Genomic DNA, 24,441 nt, shown 5'->3' on the forward strand with positions numbered 1-24,441 from the left:
ATAACGTCTAACTTTCCCTTAACATTTTTACAGCTGAACACAGGACCTTTGGAGATTTCGAGATGAGCATAACCCATTTAATTAAAGGCTATCGGATTACCCCAACCATTTCAATGTCTCCCTCCAGGTAACCGATAACACTGGACAACCAAAAAAATAATAATATGATTCTCAGTTTCAAAATTACCACATCCACTAACACAAAGAGAAAGAGACTCCATGCTAGCACCGACATGTTTTAGGGTATTATTAGACTCCACGAGTCTTTGGCCCATCCCATGACCTCCAAAATTTCACCACTCAAAACACGACAAACATCTTTAACTTAATAACTTGAATCTACCGCCTCTGACGGTCCTCCTCGCCATCCCTCTTAATAGACCCTAACACCATCTCATTGCAAACAACCACAAACTCCTCCTCCTATTGAAATAACTTTTTCTCCAAATGCAATTCATCTTTCTTACACCTCCTCCCTCCACTATAATCTCTACAACACACCTATCTTTAACTGACGATAATTCAAAAAGTCTACTAAAAAGGTTTTTCAGGAGATCTTTGTCCCCCCATTATCCAACCAAAAGCTAGTGACTTTCCCGTCACCAACAAGCTTTCTTAAATCATCATCAAACCAATCCACACCTCCGCACTGTGGACTTCTCATAAGTTAATGTTTTAAAATTTTAACACTAGAGATTTTAAATGTTCATTTAAAATAAATGTTCATTTAAAATCAATACAAATAAAGACCACAAATTTATCGGAAAAAAAATCGCACAAAAACCAGATATTATTCGATCTGATTTCATATTGATTTTATAAGAACAAATTGAACACATATAGTAAATTCTAATACATCTATATTTTACCATTACTACAAGATATCAAATTAATATATATTTGTTGATTTTTTAATAATATTTATTAGCTTTTGGTAATTAAAAAAAAAAAAAATCACACACGCACACTGTAAGGTCCTAGGTTCAAACCTGGACGAAGGCGTCCTCCTTCGTCCAACCTAACAATTTCGATATCTAATTATGCACTTTCCAATTTAACAAAAATAACTGTTTTACATTGAAGAGTCCAACCTCTATTGCAAACTTCCCAAATGCCAGCAACCAACTCCAAATGGTGGCAGCAAGTGAGATTAAATATTAGTTTGTTATCTGGTTCAATTATATCAATAGTTCATTTATAAGGTTTGGTACATTTTTGTTGACTTTTTTTTTCAATATTTTTTCACAGGCTCCGTGCCACACTGGTTTGCTTTGATTGAGAGCTACAAATAAGGACCGTCTGATTTAGATCAATGGCTGAGATCATTTAATTGATGGATAATCTAGACTGTCCGATCTGATATCAACGGCTTTGATGTATTACAGCATGAAACTGTGTGCTTTCTGCATCACCAAATCCTTCAAATATCGCCTAAAAGAAAAAAAAAACAGTATCGTCACTTTGAAACTGCCATGAAGGGTATACAAATATGCAGATTTCAAAAAATGATTTTTCAGATTAATCACACAATTCATATTAATTCATTGACATCTACTGGAAAATTGCCAACTCATCATCTATTTCTTTTCCCTCAAAATTTTTAAGGTAAGATTAAATATACAATGTCATAGTCTGTGTATTCAATTACATTGTTTAAACCACCACTACAACGAGGTTCAACTGTAAGATGAGATGCATCCTTCCACAAACATCGTTGCATTCTTGAATCTCAGTACCCTAAGCTGCTCAAGAGAAAATAAGGTGGCAACAATTCAGCAAAGGGGGCCTGTCATTGGAGTACTCGGTGGCATCTCCATTTTTAGACATCAGTGGTTACAAAATACAAAAGACATGCCCCTTAAAGAAAGTTTTTGTCACTGAAAGCCACAAATGCTACCACTGCAAACAGTGGTCGGACATAATCTGAAGCTTGCACCTATCTGTTCCAACATATAAATGCCCTTCAATTAAAATAATAAAGGAATTAGTCACTTTAGTCCCTGAATCGGAAGGGATTCGTCACTTTAGTCCCTGAATGCAGATAAATTGCAAAATAGTCCTTGAATGTAGACTTTGTTAGTCAATTTAGTCCCTGAATGCAAACTTCGTTAGTCAATTTAGTCCTTGAATGTAGACTCCGTTAGTCACTTTAGTCCCTGAAATTGACCATGCAGGGACTGTTTTGCAATTTCTCTTCATTCAGGGACTAAAGTGACGAATCTTCTCCCATTCAGGGACTAAAGTGACTAATTCCCCAATAATATATTTCAACCCCTAAATTTATGAAGAAAGAATAGAGAAAATTTTGCAATTATTACAGCCAGAACTGAATATTTTTGTCCAGCAGAATTTATTTTTGGGGGTACAGGGATGCTAGCTAGCTCATGCAACTATATTATATTTCATAACAAGATTTAACAAAAAGCAATTTGATTTACATGAAATTACTGTTTTATTGAACTGAAAATGTTTCTAGGCAGAAAGCAGAACCATTATATTATTGCAAGGTGTGAGATAAACATCTCTGGATAGTTTTCTGGTGTTCTAGCTGTGTAGCAGCTATAATCAGACACGTGAAAAAACAGAGTGCCACATTCAGATCAATAATGACGACGGTGATAGAGGATCACATGAAGTCATGGAATAAAATTTGCGCATAATACATACACAAAAACCACCCAACAGGGTCAAGACCAAAATTAAAAATATATCAAAATAACAATAATCTTAATTACCTGTGCAAAGCCCCATCAAGAACTCAATTCTGCATAGCGTAAAACTGAGGAGCCAGTTCAGTTAACCATAGGTTGTCAACTCTGGTTAAATCACGGACATACTTGTTATTAGTTTGAATCAGTTCGTTAAATATTATGCACTCTGGTTTCTTCCGGAACAATACAGACGAAGGATGGATCTGCACCACCTGACCACTTGCCAAAGCCCTGTTGTGTAAAGAAGCAGTAAGAGTCTTTTTTATCATAAAAGTATAAGTAAAAACAAAAAAGCAAAATATTTGAAGAGTGTAAAGCAAAATATTTGAAGAGTGTATATGCATGTAAGGTCAGGATTCCAATTAGCGAATCATAATTACCAATGAAAAATCCCGAAACTAAACGATATTTTCATGTAATGATTCCAATTAGATGGCAAGCGACCCTAGCGGGACTGCCCAAGAATTTTGAAGTTAAAATGGATACCTGTAGGTTCCATCTGGCTGCTTCACAGCTGCATTGAGGAAAAAGGAAGCAACAAGGCATCTGCGAAATTGAAGCATATCTTCTCCACAAGAAGCAAGTTTCAGACCCATTTGTTGAACATGTCCTTGAATCTGCCTGAAAAAGGCATTTCAGAAATTAGAATGCATAAAATGTCTCAAGGATATTATAGATGCCTTGAAGTAAAGTTTAAACACAATAAAACAACCTGTGAATGTCACGAGCATGTCTAAGAGAACGGCTATTTATAAAATTTTCTTTGCACCATTTTCTAAAATCCTTTTCATTTTTTGTTTTATTAGTTTCGATAGTTCTCTTCTCCAATGAATCAGTAGCTGCTCTATACACATTAATCAGAGTGATGTGGTCTCCCTCTGGACTTGCGAAGCTCTTAGCTGCAGTTCTTGCCTGGCCATAAATCAGAGAAGCACAATAAGTTAGTGTAGAGAAGACAAGTTGACGTCAAATAAAGACTAGAATCTTCCTACGGTAATTACCAATCGCATATAGTTAAACCATCCGTATGATATTTTTCAAATATTTTGTTAAACTGTGAATATACCAATAGAGTGGCATAGCACATAATCAATGATTTATGCTCGTATTTACATTTCACCGAAATAGAATAATAGAATATGACAGGAATGGTTTACAATCCGAATTCACTCTTCAAACCTCTTCGCACTTCTCGTGCGGAAAATAAAATATGGATTCCGCAGAAAGCATTGCAACGGCTATCAACATCTCTTCCAAGCAGTTAAACTGACTTGCTAAAATAAGAGCTTTGGCATAAACTGGGTCCAAGGGAAGTCGGGCCATTTGACGTCCAACTGGATCAGATAGTTGACAGTCATCTGTCAAAGCACCTAACAAAAATAGCTGCTCCAATGATTTTATAATAGCTGTCCTGTTAAAACATGTGACAGGTACAAGCTTTGAGTAATATGTTGCTCAGTGATATTACTTTTCGAAAATAAAGAAAGAAACGAATAACTCTAAAAAAATGTTAATTTAGTTCTGGAGTACAATGGACGAGACAACTGACATTAAAGAAACTGAATCAATAGAAGTTTCAAATATTTGAACTCACTATTAATAACTGATGCAAAGGAATAGATTATCTACATCCTTTATTTATTTTCTCCATTCAGTCCAAAAAAATTCACTAAAGCCCACTTTCAATATTTTGTAATAGAAATTTATCTTTATAGATTGATTTTAAGGTGCAAGATCTTGGTCCAAGCAAGGTTTTATTAGGTGTTGTCTATGTACTCTTCTCAGTTTCTTCATCAGTATACAAGTATTCCTAAAAGTACTTTTGCATTAATAATATATATGACACTTTTATAGATTTTTGGTTATTTGTCAATACAAATGTCATGTCATTCTTATTCTTTCGGTATATGAATACAATATAGTCAATCCTCAATAATTTTATTTTTCATGACCAAGAAAAATTGAATTAAAGCACCTAATATTCAAATGGATTTTTTATCTCCAGTTTAGATCACATTACAACAAAAAGAAATCAAAGGTTAATCAAAAGGACCTATATAGGTTGAAGGAATCATCTTAGTAGAGAGATAATAGCATCTTTTCAAGTGACTTAAAATCCTTTTAAAAGATAAGCAGAAGTTAGAAAAAAAAGCTTTCAGGACATGCATATTTTATTTTAAATAGTCTTCATTAGTCTGCAGATCCCTATAGTTTCATGAATTTTCAAATAGGTTCTTATAGTTTAGACAAATTTATAAGATCCCTACTCCCTAATGGCTGTTAACTTTAGCAAAATTATAGCTTATAAGGACCTATTTGAAAATTAAGATTAAGTGTATAGGGGCCTTTTTAACTGTGATATCTCTCAAACTCTTCAGCTTATCTATGCTTTCAAATGGGTCTCCAAATTAAGCAAAAGCTTGCATTGTCTTAATAGTACTTGGTAGTTGACCCTCGTACAAAAATCTTTAGAATCACAGACACTAATTTTTTTGAAGTGTAAGAACCTATTTAAAAACAAAGTGAAACTTTAAAATCTACATAGTAATTTAGCCTTAAAAACATAAGCAATCAGAACTTATCCACAAATATGCATAGGTAGTGAAGTTGTCAAACCAAAATTTTGACAAGGTTCTCACCTTGAAGGTTTCTCAATGAAATCGAACCCTAATATGTCATCAACACCCAAAGCCTTAAGCTGCAAAATGACATTAGAAAGGTTGCAACGCTTAATTTCTGGCATTGTAGAATCCTCAAGTTTCTCAAATTCATTTTCTGGATATAGCCGAAAGCATTTTCCAGGTCCTTCACGCCCTGCACGCCCACTGTTACCAAAATATAGATAATCAATTTGCACTACTCTTATAGCAAAATCAAATTAAATATATTACCTATGTCACATAATGAGAAGGTTAAGATGGACGAGTGCACACACACGACACTGTCAAGGAAAGTTTGCTAGATAGAGGACAGTCCAATGGTTAAAGGTGGAGTGAGACCATGAAAAACTATAGGCCAAACCATCAAGAGAGATTTAGAAGTAGAGAATCTATTTCTGAACTTATCACATGATAGGGAACTACGACGTCATTTGACTCATATAGCCGACCCCAACTAGTGGATTAAGGTTTTATTATTGTTGTTGTAATGCCTCGGTATGTGTTATAAAAAACAAGTTCTAGAAACAATGATGCTAGATTCACGTTCCAAAAGTCTTTGTTAAGAAAATACATGTTTTTGAGGGAAATCAATGGTTTTGATTATGATGTCATTTGAATTATGACACCATTTGACTCATAGCCGACCACAACCAGTGGGATAAGGTTTTGCTTAATTGTTGTTATGCCTCGCCATGTTTAACAAAAAACAAGTGCTAGAAATAATGATGCTAGATTCACATTTCAAAAACCTTTGTTAAGAAAATACATGTTTTTGAGGAAAATCAAAGGTATCCATTAATAAACTGAACTTGAAATGAGAAAGGAAGTCATCCTCAGTTAAACTGAACCAAACTTACTTCATTTACATTACATTAACTAAATTCAACCAACAATTGCAGCAGCAATTAAACATCAAACAGAATCAAATATTAAACAGATTGAAACATAATCCAGCACCATACCTTCTTTGCAATGCCTGGGACTTGGATGTAGGTACTACAATCAAAGATTCCATGCCTTTTCCAGGATCATAGGAACGCGCTTTTACAAGTCCAGGATCAATTACATACTTGATTCCAGGAATTGTAATTGATGTCTCAGCAATATTAGTTGCCAATACCACCTAACAAAACAACAAAGTACCAAGTTGAATACAATTTAAGAATTGCGATTACCTGCTATGATAAATATTAAATATCAGAGGTTACTTTGAATATAAATTAGCTCACATTAAAGGCTTGATTGGTGTTATTGTTATTCACAGGCTCAAACTAAAAATGTGACACTCTACTATGGGAAAAAAATATGGTCCTACTCCTAGCAGACACTGTTTTGTATATCCATGTACTATTTATAGGGATTGTTGCCAGTTCAGAAGGCATAGTTCCGAAAGGAGTATAGGTGATGGTAACATATTACACGATGAAGGTTATAAGTAAAGGAAAATAATAGGTCGGTATACATAGATACTGGTAGGTGCATTTCGGTAAGTATGACGGTATAAAAACGATACAAATAGTACTTTACAACCAAAGTGATCCACTGTTAGAAGCAACAAAGCAAATAATGACATTGGAAGAAAAAAAAAATTAGTTCTAAATTTGACATCAGAGTAATTGGACCACAATGGCAACACTGTCAAATGATAGAGACTATAGGTAACAAATCATGAATGTAAATGGAAGATGTTAGGAAACTTCTAGTAATTTATAGTGATATGAGGAAGAGCAGGGGACAGTATAGGAAATACATTTCATCTGAATAACTAATCAAGGAGAGACAGGAAGAGGGAGTTATAACTTATAAATACAGGTGGAACTAGAAAGTGGTGAGTTTGTGGGGATTGTAGAATTTGGAAGTTGCAGGTACTTGAAACCCGAGGCTGGTGTATCCACCACCACTATGATATACTGGCCAGGGTGCATATTGTTATCAATTCAAGAACCACTCCTTTGCAATTTTCATTTTTCGATCTTACTTTTTCTACTTTCGATACCAGTTCTAACTTCTAACAGAAGATGATCATTATATAAGTCATATGTGTCTAAGAGAACTTCCAATGATGAAACTTCCATATAACAAAATATGAAATATCAAAGCACGAGCATATGTTCTAAACACGCTGAGGCACTAAATGCGGCAATCAGGAACCAGCATTTACTTTATAAATTAACATGGTCATGGGAAACAGAGTGCTTCAAGAGAATAAATAAAAACCTAGATGGAAATGTCAACCGTTTAAATTAAATAAAAAAATAATGATTGGTTAAATTAAACTTATTTTCCTGATTTTTCTATTGAATTCTACACAGAAGTAATACGATAATTTAACAAAGGATAATATGCATAGCTACAGGATACCTTGCGAAACCCAGATGGAGCCGGATCAAAGGCTCGCATTTGCTGCTCAGATGGAAGAGCTGCATATATAGGCACAACTTGAAGCTTCTGATTTTCTTGAGGTAACTTTGTAAGTCGCTCCTTGATAAGCCGTTCAACAGCATCAATCTCTTCTTGCCCAGTCAGAAATACTAGTATATCACCAGGGGCCTCATCTTGATGTACCTATAACATCAAAGACACATGACTTTAAGTGACAATTATATGAACTTAACTTCTCAGCCATCACCACAATGTTATAATCTTGTGTGTGTGTGTGTGTGTAGCAGTATGTCTGAATGACTGAGGCAGTGCACAAACATGTACCATAAATGCATACCAAAAAACCACTGTCCCAAAAAAATATTATTAGGAGCTAAGGTCTCTTACAAAAAAATAAGTTAAACCACGTTATTAAATTATTACATGTACTGATTAAACCAATGACCTGGAAAATTGTTATCAAGGCAGCATCTACATAATCTGTTTCTGGATGACGAGTATAAAATATATCCACAGGAAACTGTCTCCCTTGAACGTGAACAGCTTTGGCACCACCAAAGTACTCAGAGAAAGTACGAGCATCAAGACTTGCAGACATGATGATTAACTTCAACGGAGAACTCTTTTCGCGGTGGTCTTTTCTAAGAAAACTGTCATTCTGGCCATTATCTTTATCCAACATGAAACCATTCGTATTCTTGTTCTCATTATCAAGGTTCCAACCATCTTTGATAGAATTTGACCGAGCATGTTGCACATTTTTTAGCAAGCCCATCAAGACATCAGTGTGGACAGTTCTCTCGTGTGCTTCATCGACAATTATAACAGAATACTTGGAAAGATAAGGATCCAACAATGCTTCCCTGTAAACACAAGTAAAAAATGCTTATTAACTTTACCATAAGAAAAACAGTACTTACAAATACAAACCATGAAAAACAAAATATTTAATCTGAAACCTCCTTAACTACTTCAAATCATATAACTATCTCAAACCTGCATCAACGACGGGGAAGGGGATGTTACTCACCCGTCGTTGAATACAATTGATTCAAAAAAAGTGATATGGTATTTTTATAGTTTGACATCAAGAATGAAAAGAAAAAACAAATCACAGTATCATGTCTTGATAGGAAACACTCCCAGAAATCAAAGCTACAAAAAAGTTGTACCTCAGAAGTAACCCATCTGTCATATATTTGATCCTTGTTGAGTTGGAAGTAGAATCATCAAATCTAACAGAGTACCCAACCTTTTGGCCCAACTCACAACCACATTCTTCGGCAACTCGCTTGGCCACAGTGATAGCAGCAACACGTCTAGGTTGAGTTATCCCAACAACTTTTCCGTCATGGCAAAATCCAGTATGAAACAAAAATTGTGGAATCTCTACACGGTAAAATGCAATAAACATAAACACAGTGAAAACCCGCTATCTCTAAAATTCCTTTTTTCGTTTCTTTTCCTAAAAACCTAAGGCATGTTTTAATAAACAGCTAAATTATGCAAGTACAACATAAGCGCTTATCATACAACATAAATTATTTTTAAACAAAAGATAAAACAAAGCCAAATTGTTTTCATATAAGCTATAAGCTCTTTTCAAATCTAACAGCTTATGAACATGTTATTTGTTGTTTTCATAAAAACTCTCAAACATTCTCACAGGTGCTTATGCGAGTAAATAATCAGATAAGTAAATCCAAATATACCCTAAATTATAAAGGATATAATCATAAACATATTGATTAATAGGATAAGATGTAACCTACGTGTACTTTTTCCACTTCCAGTTTCACCAACAATAATCAAAATATCATTTTTCCGAACCTCTTCAATTAATCTCTTCTCAACTACAATAAAAACAATGCCAACGGTCACACATGATAAATATGAAAGTAAGAACATTCAAAACACAAAAATCAAACAAATTTCAATACCCGAAGCAATAGGAAGTGACTTTCTCTGCTCTATAATTTTCTGTCTCCTGTAATAAAATTAACAAATTAGAAAGAAAAAAAAACTAAAACCCAATTCAAAATTTGGTCTTTTTCTGCTACCCTTTTGAGCATGAATAATTATAGTTGAAAAGGAGTAAAAATTGAAATGAATTAGGAAAAGTAATACCAGGGAGAGGAATGGGTTTGGTTATTGCGATTGGCGTTGGCATTAGCATTGGGTTGGTAATTTCGACGAGCCACAAAAGGCTTGTTACGATCTCTCTGACCAAACACCATGAGTTGTTTGCCAGAGTTAACAAAGGAAGAAGCAAATGAGAGAGTATCAAATTAGTTTGTTCAACAGAAGCGTTGTGCGAGCCGGCAACGACGGAGGAGAAGCGGTAGTCGGTGCAGCGGTGGTGCTGAGAAGTATGAAAGACAGACAGAGATGTATGCGCGCCGCTCGGAGCTGTGCCGTGGACTCACCAGGTGAAGGAATAGGTTAGAAATTAGTTAATTCAAATTGACAATACTACCCACACCCCAAATAATCCAAGTTACACCCTAAAATTACTAATATACTCTTTAATTAAAATAAACTATTTTTTGTAAACTGAGTTTACATACACTACGTAAACTGAGTTTACATAAGTTAAGTGAACTAACGTAAACTGATTTTACACAGTTTATGTAAACTAAGTTTACAATACACTATGTAAACTGAGTTTACAATAAGAGTTTACACAGTTTACGTAGTTTATGTAAGCTGAGTTTACATACGCTATGTAAACTGATTTTACATAATTTAAGTAAACTAATGTAGTTTACACAGTTTATGTAAACTCAGTTTACTTAAGTTCATGTAAACCGAGTTTACGTGTATGTTATTCCTCTTTAGAATATGTACGTAAACTAAATTCACGTAAGACCTATGTAAACTTAAATTATGTTACCCTTCTACGTAAAATTAAATCAAACAAATCGATAGACAAACGTGAAATTAACAATAACGATAAACATCCATGGTAAAATTAACAACATCAAATAAATCATAGAGCAAACGATAAATAGAAACTCGAAGAAATTTATGAAATTCACTTACTTGTATGAATCGAGTACGTATCAATGGAAGAGATGTTGATTTAATTGGCGATTTTAGTAGGTATTGATTGCATATCCATGGCGGTTTGTGGGTGAAAAAGGGGAGGGTTTAGAATGATAATGAAAGAAGGGTTTTTAGAAATTTACATGAAGAAGACAACTTTAGTATTATTGTAAAATTTTAAATAAATTTGGGTGTAACTAGAATTATATGGGGTGAGACTAGAAAGAGTCATTCAAATTTATGTATTTAACTTGTTTTAAGTAAGGACAACCACATTTTTTTATGAGAAATGATATTTTGACAACCACTTTTTGGCAACTTTTGGACAACTTTCTCTCTCATACTCACATGATGTTGTTATCCTCTCTCTTCCTTTTTCTCTCTCCATTGTTTTTGACCAATAAGATGTGAGAAAAACAAGGTTGTCAACAAAGTTGTCATCAAATGGATGTCAAAATATCATTACTCTTTTTTTTATCTCCGAATGTGTAATTTAGTGTCATATTGATACCTGACTCAAATAAAAACTCATTTATTAAGCAAAAGACTAATTCATGTCATTAACGATAAACGGGTGCAAAATAGGATTGTACATCATGGAATATATGAGGTTAGTGTAGAATAAAGAAGTTTTAACTATGTTATAAACTACTTTGTTTGCTTACCTCATAACATAGCTCATAATAATGGAATTATTGCGAGATGACAATAGATCCTTACATTTTCCTTCCAAGAGTGCATATCTGAATTCAACAAGTCATGTACCATCAAATATTCCATATTGTGAATCGTCACCAATTTCCCATCTATAACCCAAAGTTATAAAGTTTTGGGAACTCCAAATGATCCTCCAAGTATATCTTGGACGATGATTATATTCATTGAGAAGTTTCCAACCTTGATTACGGAGCATACACAAGTTGAATTCTATGTCTCATAAACCAAGTCCCCCTGGACCTTTTAGGTGATTTATAAATCGTAAGTTGTAATAAGTTGTCATAAAATAATTATTCAAAAAATGGGATATAGTATAATTTTGTCAAAAAAAAGAGAGGGATATTATAAATAATTTGGTAAACAAAAGAAAAGATAATAATTGCAGTGACCAGTTAACATGACGACGGTCCCTCTCTTGGTACTCCCAATTTCCCTCCTCCACCGTCGACCTTCCTCTTCTCCTCCAACTCTAACAACTCACTCTCACACCCACAATTTCTTTAACCCCATTTTCTCTAATTCTTCAATCAACAAAAAATCCATACTCTTTGGTATCAATCCCAGTGACTCAAGACCAGACAATCCTCTCTTCTTGGACGAAAACAATGCTGTGGTCGATGACATGGACGGTTACCTCAATAACCTATCTCTTGAATACGAATCTGTTTGGGACACCAAACCTTCTTGGTACAGTTTGTTTTTCATTTTCAATTTTTTTTTTTTTTTTGGAACTGAATTTAATGTATTTGTCATGCTTTGTTTAGGTGTCAACCATGGACAATTACGCTAACTGGGGTTTCAATAATTTCCATTAGCTGGTTAATTTTCAACTCTATCGCTGTAACTTCAGCTATATCTTTACTCATATTCGCGTGGTGGTACATCTTTCTATATTCTTATCCTAAGGTTCGTGTGATATCTTCTAGTACTCTCTATTTTAATTCATTTTACTAACTAGATTGTTATTTTTAGAGTAATAGTTAAGGCATTATTAGTACTTTATGCGCTTAATTTGGCTGCATAAGCTTGAGTATTATTATCAATAACTACCTTTTTAGACCTAAGAGTACTTGGATGAGATGGTAAGGGATCTCTTCCAGCTTAACCAGAGGTTCAGGGTTTGAAAACCCTGAGAAGGCAGAGGTGTTAAATCTCTTAAGGGACATCTTTGCCACCAATTGCGGTCATACCTGGCTCGAAGGATTAGTCTTTGCAATTGCACACAAAGGATATCTTGTTCACACCAAAAACAACTACATTTTTAGAAAGTTATCATTTGTTGCCCGTTGAGTGTGATCCCATATTGCTGATAAGTGAGTAGACGCTCGAGTGTAGTAGGTGTTATCTGGACAGTAGTACTATAGAGTGTAGAGTCTTTGTTAGGAATTGGGATATAGAATATAGGGTAATTAGAGTAATTAAGAGTTACTTAATAGAAGTTAGTTAGTTGATAAGTTTGTTCGGTGGTTGTTAAAAGCTGTTATTTTGGTTATTCTTTAAATAGTCCTCAGTTGGCAGAGGGAAAAGTTTTTGGAAATTCTTTCGTACACAAAGAAAGGATCCTATTAGTCTTGCATGTGGCTCATAGAGTGCAAGTCTCTATTTGATGGAATTCCCCACCTTTAGATTGGGTGAAGATGAACACAGATGGTGCGAGTAGAGTAGAGGTGGGTTGGTGTCTGGTCATGGGGGGATTGATTTGTGGCCTAAATGGTAATTGGATATGCGGTTTCTCTAACCTTCTTAGTTATTGTAATGCATTTGTGGTGGAGTAGCGTCTTTAAAGGTTTGCGAGTAGCACAAAATAGAAGTTTTATGGTCATAGTGATTTGTGTAGATTCAGAAGTGGTTGTGAGAAGTTTGAGTGGTGGTGACGTTGTGAGGGTGGAGATTGATCCAAAAGATTCAGAATCTTCTTGCGATGGATAAGGAAATCAACATATGTCATTCTTATTGTGAGGCTACTCATTGTGTTGATACACAGACTAGTTAGTTAATTCTTGGTGATGCTATTCTAGTTTCTACTCTTTGTTTAATTCCCTTGTAGTTTTCCTTTGTTTAGGTTTCGGCGCTTTTGTTACCAAAAAAAAAAAAAAACATAGCTTGTACCATTTAACCTTGAACATCAGTACATAATAAAAACTACCACAGCCACCTGGCTATTCCGACCGTAGACACAATTGGTCAAACTTCGTGATTAATTGTTATGTTCTTGTGCGTTTATATAATTATCTAACACCAGTAATACGAGTGTAGGTTAAGCTGCATTTACATTCAGTTGAAACATAGCAAAACAATAAGCTGTGATATTGATCTTTATCAAGTAAAATTATACTCCAATATTTTTTTTAACTGTCAGGCATATTCAGCGATGATTGCTGAGCGCAGAGAAAAGGTTACAGACGGCGTTGAAGACACTTTTGGTCGTAGGAAGAATCAGTAATTTCAATTTTTCCCACTCTTCACTTGTGCTCATCTTTCTTTCTGTTTGTCTCTACTTGTATTTTATATTTAGTCAACAGAACAGTAGCTGTTAAGGCCTCTATTCACATTATTTCTGTAAATTAGCTTGGAGATCATATGGTGAAGTGCTAGTCTTGACAAATAACACTTCTCTTACACTTTATGTAAAAATGTTGGACTAGGATTTCATGCAATCAAAAAACACTGCGGTCAACAAATCCATCTGAGAAAGTCAAAATATAAGTTGTTCAATTTTATCTAACAACTGAGATGTGTTGGCAACAGCCAACGAGAATTTAGTTTTAATTATTTGACCTTGTCCTATCATACGTGTGTGAGCATGTACATGAACCTGTGATTTGGTTAAAACTTTGAGAATTTTTCCTTGGATTTGGATTTGTGAAAATGAATATTTTTCTGTTATAAGTATGTAGCACTTATCCAAGTTATCTGACACACAAGCTTTGGCCCCTAGCATATACTCATACTGATTTGTGGGGCATGTTCAGAATTTAAAATTCACCGAATAAAAGTTACTATTAAAAGCAAAAGAAGTGGGAAGTTAAATTTCAAAGTATAGTAGTAACGTGCAAAAAGGGTTAGAAACAGTCAAACAATTTATTGCAGAGTCCACCATCATGATTGTTCAGTCTCACGCCTTCAATAGAGGGCAGGGCAGAATCATTCCGTAGCATATTCATTCTTCCATGCATTGCTGTATTGAGGGAAAATTGATGAAAACTTTTGACAACTCAGCACCCTCCAAAGAAATACAGGAGAATTTCTTTAGCAATTATGATGAGAATTAAGAATTTCATGTTATCCCGTTCATGGTAAATTAATCTTATAGTTGGTGTTTTTTTCAACAAAATAGAGTTAGAATTTACGTCAAAGAAAAAGTAAGATGAAATTTGTTGAGTATGACTCCTAGTTAAGAGGACATGGTTGATCGAGCAAAGCAAGAGAGACCTACCCTTGGAGCAGACCCAGACAGTTGCTGACATAGACACAATTGACCGAACTTCGTTATTCAACAATTCAACATTGTGTATTCTCTGGTTTTGTTTCTTTATTCTTTTAAACCAGATTGTTGTTCTAACAAAATTCCAACCTTAGTTATTTACATGAAACACCTAAATAACTATGAATTAATAGAACTTGACCGAACAAAATCTGTTTCAAGTCTTGAGAAAAAAGTTGATTGGAACTTGAAAATGTTCTTTCTGATTGTGAAAGTGAAACTATCAACAAGAATTCAGTCTTGTTCAAAGTCAAATAATCATATTACAAATTTTGGTGTGGTAAATGAAAATATAAAACAAACATTAAAAGCTTGTGCTTAAAGAAGGATTGCAATCAGATGCTGCAATTGCAATTGCAGATGATCCAAATGCATGTCTAACAACCAATTTCTGCAGAAGCAAATTCTAGACTTTATAAATTGAAAGCAGAATCACTAATGTGCTAAAAGAAAAGGCTAATATAGAACTTGAATATATTTGCTTGAATATATTTGCAATTGAATCCAAGAGAAGAAAAAAGAGAGAATTATAGAAGAACTAAAAATGAAAAGTATTTAGCAGTTTCGTATAATCTGATCACATAATTGTTGAAAACTGAGTCTAGCAATCAAAATATCATTTCATTACTCAATAGTCAATAATAATAATAATAATAATAAGATTCAACTCTTGTATTTAACTACTCATTTTTCCAAGCATACAAAATGAGAGAAAATCCAAGACCTTGCAACTGAGAATCTCTAAATTGATGTGAATAAGCCCATGTCAAAAGAGAAGGATCTGAAACAGATTGACCTGACCACAATTTCTCAGCTGAAATACAAGTTTGGAACATAAAAACAGCATTTCCCATAGCATTTCCAAAGAGCCAATTATGAACATCCCAAAACACTTCAACTGGAAAACCATCCACCAAAACAGTTTGATTACCGCGAAACTTCCACTTCAACTGCTTCACCTGCATCACTATCTTGCTATCAATTCTAATCACAAGACAAGGTTCATTAGTCCCAACAAGTGTATCACACTCAATTCTCACATCATGTACCTTACCCTTGTCACAAAATTGAGCCTTTGCAGAGTAAAATTTCTTGCCAAAAATGTGTTCTCTCTTTGCAATAAAAATTGCATCAGAATTATTACCACTAACATTGTTGTCACTGTCAATCTTCTTGCATGCTTCCTTTTTCAGATCTCCTAAAAGTAACACCATCTTTTTGTTGAACACAACAACTAAATAATACCCTTCCAATGGTTCTGGCCCAGAACCAAATTTAGCATAACTCAAATCCCAAAGTATAACAACTTTACTAGATTCAACTTCCAAATTCTTACACCCTTTTCTCTTTGAAAACAACCATGGCTTTATATCAACCTTGCATAAACAACTATTTCCCAATTCATCAATTCCAACACTAAGGCCTTGGCCCATCAAATTCTTTGTCCATGAAACTGTAATCAAACATGAACGACCTCTTAATTTACATTGATAGATACAAGTAACCACATTTTGTGGCCCTCTTATGCTACTTGAAGAGGATGAAGATGAATCTGCAACCTGAACACCATTTTCTCCAAAACAAGATGGAAATTCCTTCATGACTGAATTACCAACAGCAAAAAATCTAATCTTTATCTAACGAAAAAACCGTGATTTGATGATCTCTTCGATGAATGATTTGTAAGTACCTATGTAAATGTTATTTGAGCATTGAGGTCACGCCTCAAACTCAAGTCACCTAAACTTTTTTTTACTTTTGCTGATTCAAGGTGAATCCAACAAGAAACCATGGATGAAATTCTTGAATATCAGCTCCAAAAGACTTCATTTTTATTCATTTGGTTGTGTATTTTTCTTTGGAATGAGATGCAAGGAGAAAAAGATATAGAAAGAAAAAAGTGAGATTTGATATACCTGTCTGTCAATTCTATAATGAGATTTCTAAAGTAATAAAGAAACAAAAAAAAAAAATATTGTAATTTGAAAATTTGTTAGAAAGAAAAGTTGCTTTTAGCACATGGGGTAGCAAGAAAAGGCTAAGGAATGGATAAAGTCTAGAGAGTAGAAGAAATTTGTATAAGCTGCTAAGCATGAAGCATGGCAATTGGATGTGTATTTGTTGCATAAAGATATAAAATGGTATTTGTTTTATACAGAGTTAACCTTGCTGTCTTTGTCTCTTTTTTCAATTATTAAAAAAAAAAAATTGATGGAAGCCAAATTATGAATAATTTATAATTATGTACCTGCTGCTGAGAGCAGACATAGTGGTAAAACTGTTGAAAATAATTGCAATAAGATCATTAAGTTCATCAAAACAAACGTAGTTTTTAAGAAAAAAGTTTGATGAACAGAACACCACATGATGTTAGTATGAAACTGGTATAATGGAGTATGAAAAAACAAGGTTAGTAGTTAAAATGATAACAGTTATACAAATTTGAAATGAAATTTGTATGATTTTAACAGTATTTAGCAATGTTAATTTGATCACTAGGACGGTGCAATATATGTATGTATAGGGTTAAAACATTTTTCATGAGCTAGTGAAAATGACTTAATCAACGCATGTGTGTAAATATATTCCTTGGTTGAACAGATTGCCTCTTGTGAAAGGAAACATGCTGATTTCATCAGCAACAAAAGATCAATTAAAAATGATATGAGAAATTTATTATAATTTTATTCGAAGGTTATCTTTCTGTTTATTTATCATAAAAATATTTAATGAAATTAGCAAGTAATATGAGCATTCTATAATATTTTAAATTAAGTGGATTTTTCTTTTTTTGACTAAAGTGAATTTTTCTTTTGAAAAGAAGGAAGTAAATGTATGTTTTCTTTTTAAATTAAGTGTGTGTTTCATTTCAATTTTGAAAGGTTAAAAATGATTCTAGAGATTGTAGAATTGATTTTCTCATACATGCTTGTAGAGTTGATTCTACTTGAAGAATTGATTCTAGCGATTGTAGAGTTGATTTTCTCATACATCCAACCATAAATAATTTTACATTTAACTTACTTTCATCCATAATAAATTTTATAAAAACAACTCACACAAAGTCAATTCTTGTCGCGGAATTACCATACAAACACTAAAAACGATAACAAAGACAAATTTTTTTTAAGTATTAGTATAATAAATATCCATGACCACTTAGAAATGATTAATCTCCTTTAGAGATTTTTTTTAACAGACAATATACGTTCTCTCCTTTTAAATAGATTTTTTCTTTACACAAGTTAGTTTTGAACCATTGACCACTTGTTACAAAGATTTAAAAAGATTAGATTAGAAAGATTTATGCATAAGATTATATATTTTAAAATGAATTACGTATATATTTTGACATCAAACAAGAGAGGATATCATTCACACTTTTCATAAGAGAAGACTATAGGTAACTAAAGATTGCACCAAAAAATTTCAAAGTCTTCATTTATTTTATTTTATGTTCAAGGATTGTTTTAGTCATTAAAAATTTAGTTAATTCAAAATAGGGTTAGAGTTTGATTCCTGATTAAAAAAACTAGGATTTCTATTTTATATTTTGAGAAATGTTAATAAATATTTTTTAAAACAGATTGAAGTACAAAATTTATATTGAGAATCGTATAATCAACACATAAAACATTAAGAAAAAACAATTTTTAAGAACATTAGTTAGCATAACACTTATTAATTTATGGGTACAAACCCTTATATATTTTATATCTAGCAAAGGAGGAAAGAAGTCTGGCCAGATCAAAGGTGAAAGTCACAATTAAGGTCTTAACTTAGTGGGGTCCTTCTCATTCGAAACATTAATTGAGAACAAGACATATCCATCTTCAGATTCACGGTTCTTGAATCACAGCATGTTAGCCAACCCCCAAGTGTGGCTTTTTCAATAATTCCCGGTTTGGAATAATTGTGTTTAATACAATCAAAGTTAAATTTGGTCACCGTTATAAGTAACTATCTATCTATTTAATCAATTCTAATAGCTTTTGCCCCTAGAATTTAAACAAACCACTTTTTTATGTTAGGAAAAAGTAAACAATGGTTGCTTGATCAAGAAACTGATATCTCCTCCCATATCCTTTGCAACTGACTTTAAGGACCAATTTTGATTCTAATTTAGCGTTCACTTTTGAGGAAAAAATTGGTAGAGTGAGTTCCATCATATGTATTGACACTTGGCAAATTGAGAAATTGCAGGCCGCTTGACAATCATGTTCAACAGTTAATTTCATGACATAATTGATCATCTTTGCTTTAACTAAACGAGGGATTAGGTGCCCTACCAAGGGACATTTAGCTTATAGACAGGCCACCTGCTTGGGACTTTAGGCACTAATTGACTTACCATTATTTGATATTGATATTGATATAGTTTTTATATTATGAAGAACAAATTTAGCTTATGTTTTGTATTTTTTTTTTTTGTGTAATAAAAGTTTATATGAGTTGGATAATATATGCTGATTATGATAGGTTTAAAACTCAAAGATGTTTTGGTCAAAAAAAAAAAACTCAAAGATGTATTTACAGACTAACCAACTAACATAGTCCTGACATCAATAGTTAGATTTGGACATACTTCCTCCGATCCTTTTTATTAAAAACAAAAGTGAATTTTTTTTTGGTCCTTTTTATAAGAAGATTGACCAAGTTTCAAGTATGTTTGAAGCTAAATTTCATTTGTGCCCTTATTTATTATGAGAGAGAATATTAAAAGTAAGTAAGTTGGTGGAATAAAGAGTAATTAATTTAGGGTATTCATGGAATTTTTTTAAAAGTAGAAGTGTATTAAATGAAGATTGAAGGTGAAAAAAACACAAGAAGGGGGGTTGAATTGTGTTTTGAAAAATTCTTCGTTTCTCCTAAAACTGAACACACTTGATCAGAAGCTAAGTGAGACAGCTTCTGAAGTGGTAATCTGAATCTAAATGCAGCGGAATAAAACAGAGAGAGAGAGAAGAAGAACGACACAAAGCAATTATACTGGTTCCTTCCACAATCCGGAAGTAGTCCACTCCCCCTTGCACTTCCAAGGAGATTTCACTAAGAGTAATATCTGATTACAATTGCTCAAGCACACAAGCAAGAGACTTCCTTTGCTCAAGCACACAAGCAAGAGACTTCCTTTGCTCAAGAACACAATCAAGAGACTTCCTGCTCAAGCACAACTGCAAGAGACTTCTAACTAAACAAAATTACACAGAAAATTGTTTAAGGTTGAACACTTGATATACAATCAGAGGTGCTCACAATACAAATCAGATACAGACTCAATGACTTAAGAATTTCTAAGATATGACTTTGAGACACATAAATTCTAAGTGAATGCAGAACAATTTCATCAGAGGTTTGGCACTTGTAATAATGTTGTGAGTCTTTCGTTCAGCATTGCCAAAACTCTAAGTCTTCACTCCTTTATATAGAGGTGTTTTATATAGAGGTGTGAAAGAGACGTTGTGAAATTGCTAGCACATCAAAGAGTCGTTGTTGAAGCTTGATCTTTCACCAATGATCTTTTGCCTGATTTGGTTGTTGTCCTATGAAGAACCAATTTGAAATCCATTCCTTATCCAAAGGAACATCTATGCAGGCGAAGCCGTATTCTGGAGCTATTTTCTTGTCTTGTAGAGTGGACACAAAACAGAGTAGTGGAGAAGGTGGTTGTACAGTTCGTACAATAGTACAATGTCAACGCTTTCGTCCAAATTGCAAGCACATGCCTTCAAACACCTTTGAAATGACCGTTGCAATGTTCCACTAATTTTCTGCTATGTTTTCGAATCCAATAGACAGCTTTTGCAGTGTTGATTCTTCAATCTTTGAATCTTTTGCAAATCCAGTTGATCTTCAGCTTCTGGTGAAATGACTTCTGATGAGGCAGCTCTTGATGATGCAGCTTCTGATAACGTGGCTTCTGATAACGCAGCTTCTGATAATGTGGCTTCTGGACCTCTTGTCTTCAGGAGCACTATTCTTTATAAGCACTATATTAATCTTCAGGAGCGGCTTTTCTTCAGGAGCGCTTTTTCTCTTCAGGAGCGAGTTGCCTTCAGGAACACTAAGCTTCAATCTTGTTGATTCCTTTTGCTCTTTATTTGCTCATTCAGAACCAATAAATAATGTAACCTTTTAATTATTGTCCTGTACACTTGAACAAATATTAGCTAGTCCAATTTACAATTTTTAATACCTTGTTATCATCAAAACTCTTTAAGGTTCATTGTTAAACACATTTTGTTCCAACAAAGATTACTATTTTCAATGTATTTCCTTGGTTTTGATGTTTTGTGTCTTTTGTTTCTTGTATAAAGGACCGGAGGGAGTATATTATAGTGGGGTCTAAATCACATTCTTACCAAATGAACCGACATTGTTATATTGGAGATAAATGAGAATGTGTTTGGAAGAGGTAATGGAAATTTTAGAAAAATAAAAATAAAAATTTTAGACAATTCAAATGTTTCAATTAAATTTCATTTATAATTTGTAAATTTTATGGTTTGGATAAAGTAATTAAATTCTTCGTATAGGTATCAATTTGCATAATAAGAAAGTAATATAAGGAGTAATTTGATATTCACATTGTATAAAGAGTAAAGAAGGAATTTCAAAAATTATTTTTTTAGGTGGTATTTAAATAAATGAAAATGGGTGGACATTTAAGGGTTAGTACTCTTTAAGAAATGAAGAAATATCTTATTATTTAGAATGACTTATTTCTTTAGCCTGAGGTCTTTTTGACCCCCACATATGTGGATTGAGGACAAGTTTTACGAGCTTAAATAAATTGGCAACTCTATATATTTGAATGGAAGTCATGTACTCTTATATAATGGGATGAATAGCTTACTTAGTTGAGTTAAGAAGTTAAATGTCATCGTTTGAAATGCACTCTCCTATAAATGGGAGGACGAACCTGCGAAGAGTTGAAAAATCCTCAAATATAGGTGATCATACAGAGAATTGATGAATCATTGATCCTAGATGTTTATATAGAGAGTTTATTGATCTCCAACCAAGTACTACAAAGAGAACAATGTGAGTTATTATTTGATGTGTGATATGCGAGTGTTATTATTCTCTACGTTCTCTATTTTTGTCCAATTTTCAAGCAATTGATAGAGTGAGTTTTCTCAATCCTTCATACGAGGTGGATAGAATTTTTCCACTTTGATATTGCGTTGGATCCTATCAATACAATTTTTTTGTTTTTTTTGTTTTGTTTTTTGTCTTAGATAAGCGGTAATCAACTGAAATTAAACTCACACACAACTGTGAGGTCTCGGGTTCGAACCCGGCTCACGACGTCCGGACTTGTAATTTCGGTATTTACCAGTTGAGCTATGACTTCTAGACCTATCAATACAATTTCTAATTACCAAAAAAAAAAAACCTCGTGTCAAAAAAAAAAAATCTCTTGAGCGAAAGTGTTATTATCTGAGTGAGACTATGAATAAATTATGTTAAGTTGTATTTGTGGATGTAGACAAGAAGTGTTGAACCATATAATTGTTCTTTATGTTCACTGTAATTTTTTTTTTTTTTATGGTATACTCACGTGTGTTCTATCTAAGATCTTTGTGCACGTGAGGTAATCTTTGATAAGTCCGGTTTTACCCAACGTGTTAGTGAATTAATTTTCTTTAATATCTGATGACTCAACCAAATTACTCTAGTATCTCTAAATTGTACAGAGACAAAACTCTTGCATGGTAGATATTGAGAATAGCGTATGTATTTATGCCTCGTTCATATGGATAGCTACAAAAGAAATTAGAATCAGTCCAGGGGCTAAGTTAGGACTAAGAAGTCAATAGAGGAATGCAAATAAGTACACATAATATTAATTAGCCAAAAGAGTAGAGACAGAGTGTCCCACGGGCAAATATTAATTTGCATAGATCCCACTCTAGACGTGCCACACAACTACATGAATCTGATTCCCAGGCCAATATTGCACTCACATTGTAGTGTGAAAGATAAGTTACAAGTCATATTGAATTATTGATAAGGCATGAGAGTGAGACAGCAATCAATACCCACTTTTGAATGATAATTAATAGTCACAAAGAAAATAAATAATTAATACTCCTAAATGAATAAGAGAAGAATCACTCAATAGGACCCTATAGCTTAGGACCCATCTAAATTCAAAATTGGGTGTGTTCCAGTTTGAGATCCTATAGAGAGGTTACCTTTCCGAATGAATCAACATTATGTGCCATCCATGTGTTAAACAGCACTTATGTACATTTACACTTTAGGTAAAAGATTTGAATAACGAATCAACAAAAATGGGAGTGGTGTGGAATGATTAAAGGAGATGCAATAATGGTAAACACTATAAGACAAAACATTGCTTTGAAATTCAGGTTAATTATATTCCTCCTGCTGTACTAATAGTGAAAAAGGTTTAGAATTTTGCTGAAATTTTGCTTTGCTATCTGGCCCCAACCTTCATCATAATATAAGAGCATCTACATACATACTTACAATCAATTACTCTTAACAACAACAATGATGGATTTTATGCGATTTGTTGTGGGATTGCATGAATTTGAGAATTGATATTGATGTTGAGATATTTGATCAAGTGTTAGCCTCAGTCCCTCCATGCGGTGAAAAGTTACAAGTCATTCTCAGTCACTTGTCAAAACAAATTGAAGGGATAGCATAAATAATCATGTCATGTTAGAGGAGAAGTTTGAGATTGGATTAGTGTTGGTGTGTTAAAAGAGTGAAGTGATAAGAATGTCCGACAGATTTTCTCTAAAAAAATGTCTAGAGATTTACTATAACATCAACAATACTAACACAATTCAAAAAAAAAAAAAGAAATATTAGAGGATGTTGAAATATTTTATTATTTATTTATATTTCAATATTATTATGTTATGCGAACAAATATCTTTATAATAATTATATTAGTTATTTATAAATTAATAAGGCTATTTAAAATTTTAATTGGATAATTAATTAAATATTTTGATTAATTAATATGAGCTCAATATGAGTAGATGCATATATTTCCTCCGTTAGTTGCTATTTGTATCATACTCCAAAAAATCGTCCAGGGTTCCATCTATTTGCTTTCCTTTATTCTTCAACATGAATCCCACAGGCATATAATGAACTTGCAGGTATTGCGTAGGCTTAAACACATTTTTAACCCCCTAATTTTACAAAAGTTATGATTTTGACCCCTATTAAAAATATTATTTTCCCCCTTAACTTTATCCCCTTTTGCAATACTTTCGTCCACGTGTAAGGGTATGTTTGCTTCTAAAGAAAGTTGAGGGAAAAAAGCATCTTTCCATCGACTCCTTTGTATGTTGTTGACACTAGTTGCTAACTCATAAAATCAGGTTGTGTATATGGTCGTCACTTCAATTTTATTTGTGCTCGGTCACCACACAAACTTTTTGAAACCTCAAAA

The 24,441-nt window shown here is 33.4% G+C and overlaps 3 protein-coding genes across 5 annotated transcripts; 1 reads left to right on the forward strand and 2 right to left on the reverse strand.

Annotated features, from left to right (window-relative positions):
• Window positions 1-1,025: 1,025 nt before the first annotated feature.
• Window positions 1,026-10,208, reverse strand: LOC146910072 (RNA helicase family protein). 3 transcript variants are annotated; one of them, XM_085723546.1, is made up of 13 exons: window positions 9,881-10,208; window positions 9,694-9,740; window positions 9,526-9,606; window positions 8,926-9,142; window positions 8,199-8,616; window positions 7,733-7,936; window positions 6,334-6,494; window positions 5,351-5,536; window positions 3,891-4,122; window positions 3,424-3,623; window positions 3,198-3,332; window positions 2,736-2,942; window positions 1,026-1,431 (listed from the first exon to the last, which is right to left on the reverse strand). In XM_085723546.1, the coding sequence occupies exons 1-12, from the start codon at window positions 9,988-9,990 to the stop codon at window positions 2,759-2,761; spliced, it is 2,175 nt and encodes a 724-aa protein (XP_085579672.1). In that variant the 5' UTR covers window positions 9,991-10,208; the 3' UTR covers window positions 1,026-1,431; window positions 2,736-2,758. The 3 variants fall into 3 exon arrangements, with proteins under 3 accessions (XP_085579672.1, XP_085579670.1, XP_085579671.1); XM_085723544.1 differs by lacking the exon at window positions 1,026-1,431 and adding an exon at window positions 1,497-1,940; XM_085723545.1 differs by lacking the exon at window positions 1,026-1,431 and adding an exon at window positions 1,497-1,961.
• A 1,681-nt stretch (window positions 10,209-11,889) lies between these two features.
• LOC146910073 (spindle pole body-associated protein) lies at window positions 11,890-14,196 on the forward strand. Its single transcript, XM_085723548.1, has 3 exons — window positions 11,890-12,202; window positions 12,280-12,421; window positions 13,875-14,196. The coding sequence occupies exons 1-3, from the start codon at window positions 11,913-11,915 to the stop codon at window positions 13,956-13,958; spliced, it is 516 nt and encodes a 171-aa protein (XP_085579674.1). The 5' UTR covers window positions 11,890-11,912; the 3' UTR covers window positions 13,959-14,196.
• Window positions 14,197-15,601: 1,405 nt separating this feature from the next.
• LOC146910074 (uncharacterized) lies at window positions 15,602-16,600 on the reverse strand. Its single transcript, XM_085723547.1, has one exon. It carries the CDS (start codon window positions 16,598-16,600, stop codon window positions 15,680-15,682), a length of 921 nt encoding a protein of 306 aa, XP_085579673.1. The 3' UTR covers window positions 15,602-15,679.
• Window positions 16,601-24,441: the final 7,841 nt, after the last annotated feature.

This window comes from Medicago sativa, chromosome 7 (genome assembly GCF_051527215.1).
Source record: "Medicago sativa cultivar Bolivia chromosome 7, Bolivia_mono, whole genome shotgun sequence".
Lineage (NCBI taxonomy): Eukaryota > Viridiplantae > Streptophyta > Magnoliopsida > Fabales > Fabaceae > Medicago > Medicago sativa.

Excerpts from the sequence above, each read along its gene's own strand:
- LOC146910073 (XM_085723548.1), top strand. The coding sequence starts at position 11,913 with ATGACGACGGTCCCTCTCTTGGTACTCCCAATTTCCCTCCTCCACCGT. Across the intron at positions 12,203-12,279 it reads TGGGACACCAAACCTTCTTG|GTGTCAACCATGGACAATTA; the intron begins GTACAGTTTGTT and ends TGCTTTGTTTAG. Across the intron at positions 12,422-13,874 it reads TTCTATATTCTTATCCTAAG|GCATATTCAGCGATGATTGC; the intron begins GTTCGTGTGATA and ends TTTAACTGTCAG.
- LOC146910074 (XM_085723547.1), bottom strand. The coding sequence starts at position 16,600 with ATGAAGGAATTTCCATCTTGTTTTGGAGAAAATGGTGTTCAGGTTGCA.
- LOC146910072 (XM_085723546.1), bottom strand. The coding sequence starts at position 9,990 with ATGGTGTTTGGTCAGAGAGATCGTAACAAGCCTTTTGTGGCTCGTCGA. Across the intron at positions 9,741-9,880 it reads CAAACCCATTCCTCTCCCTG|GAGACAGAAAATTATAGAGC; the intron begins GTATTACTTTTC and ends ATTTTATTACAG. Across the intron at positions 3,624-3,890 it reads CGCACGAGAAGTGCGAAGAG|GCAAGAACTGCAGCTAAGAG; the intron begins GTTTGAAGAGTG and ends ATTTATGGCCAG.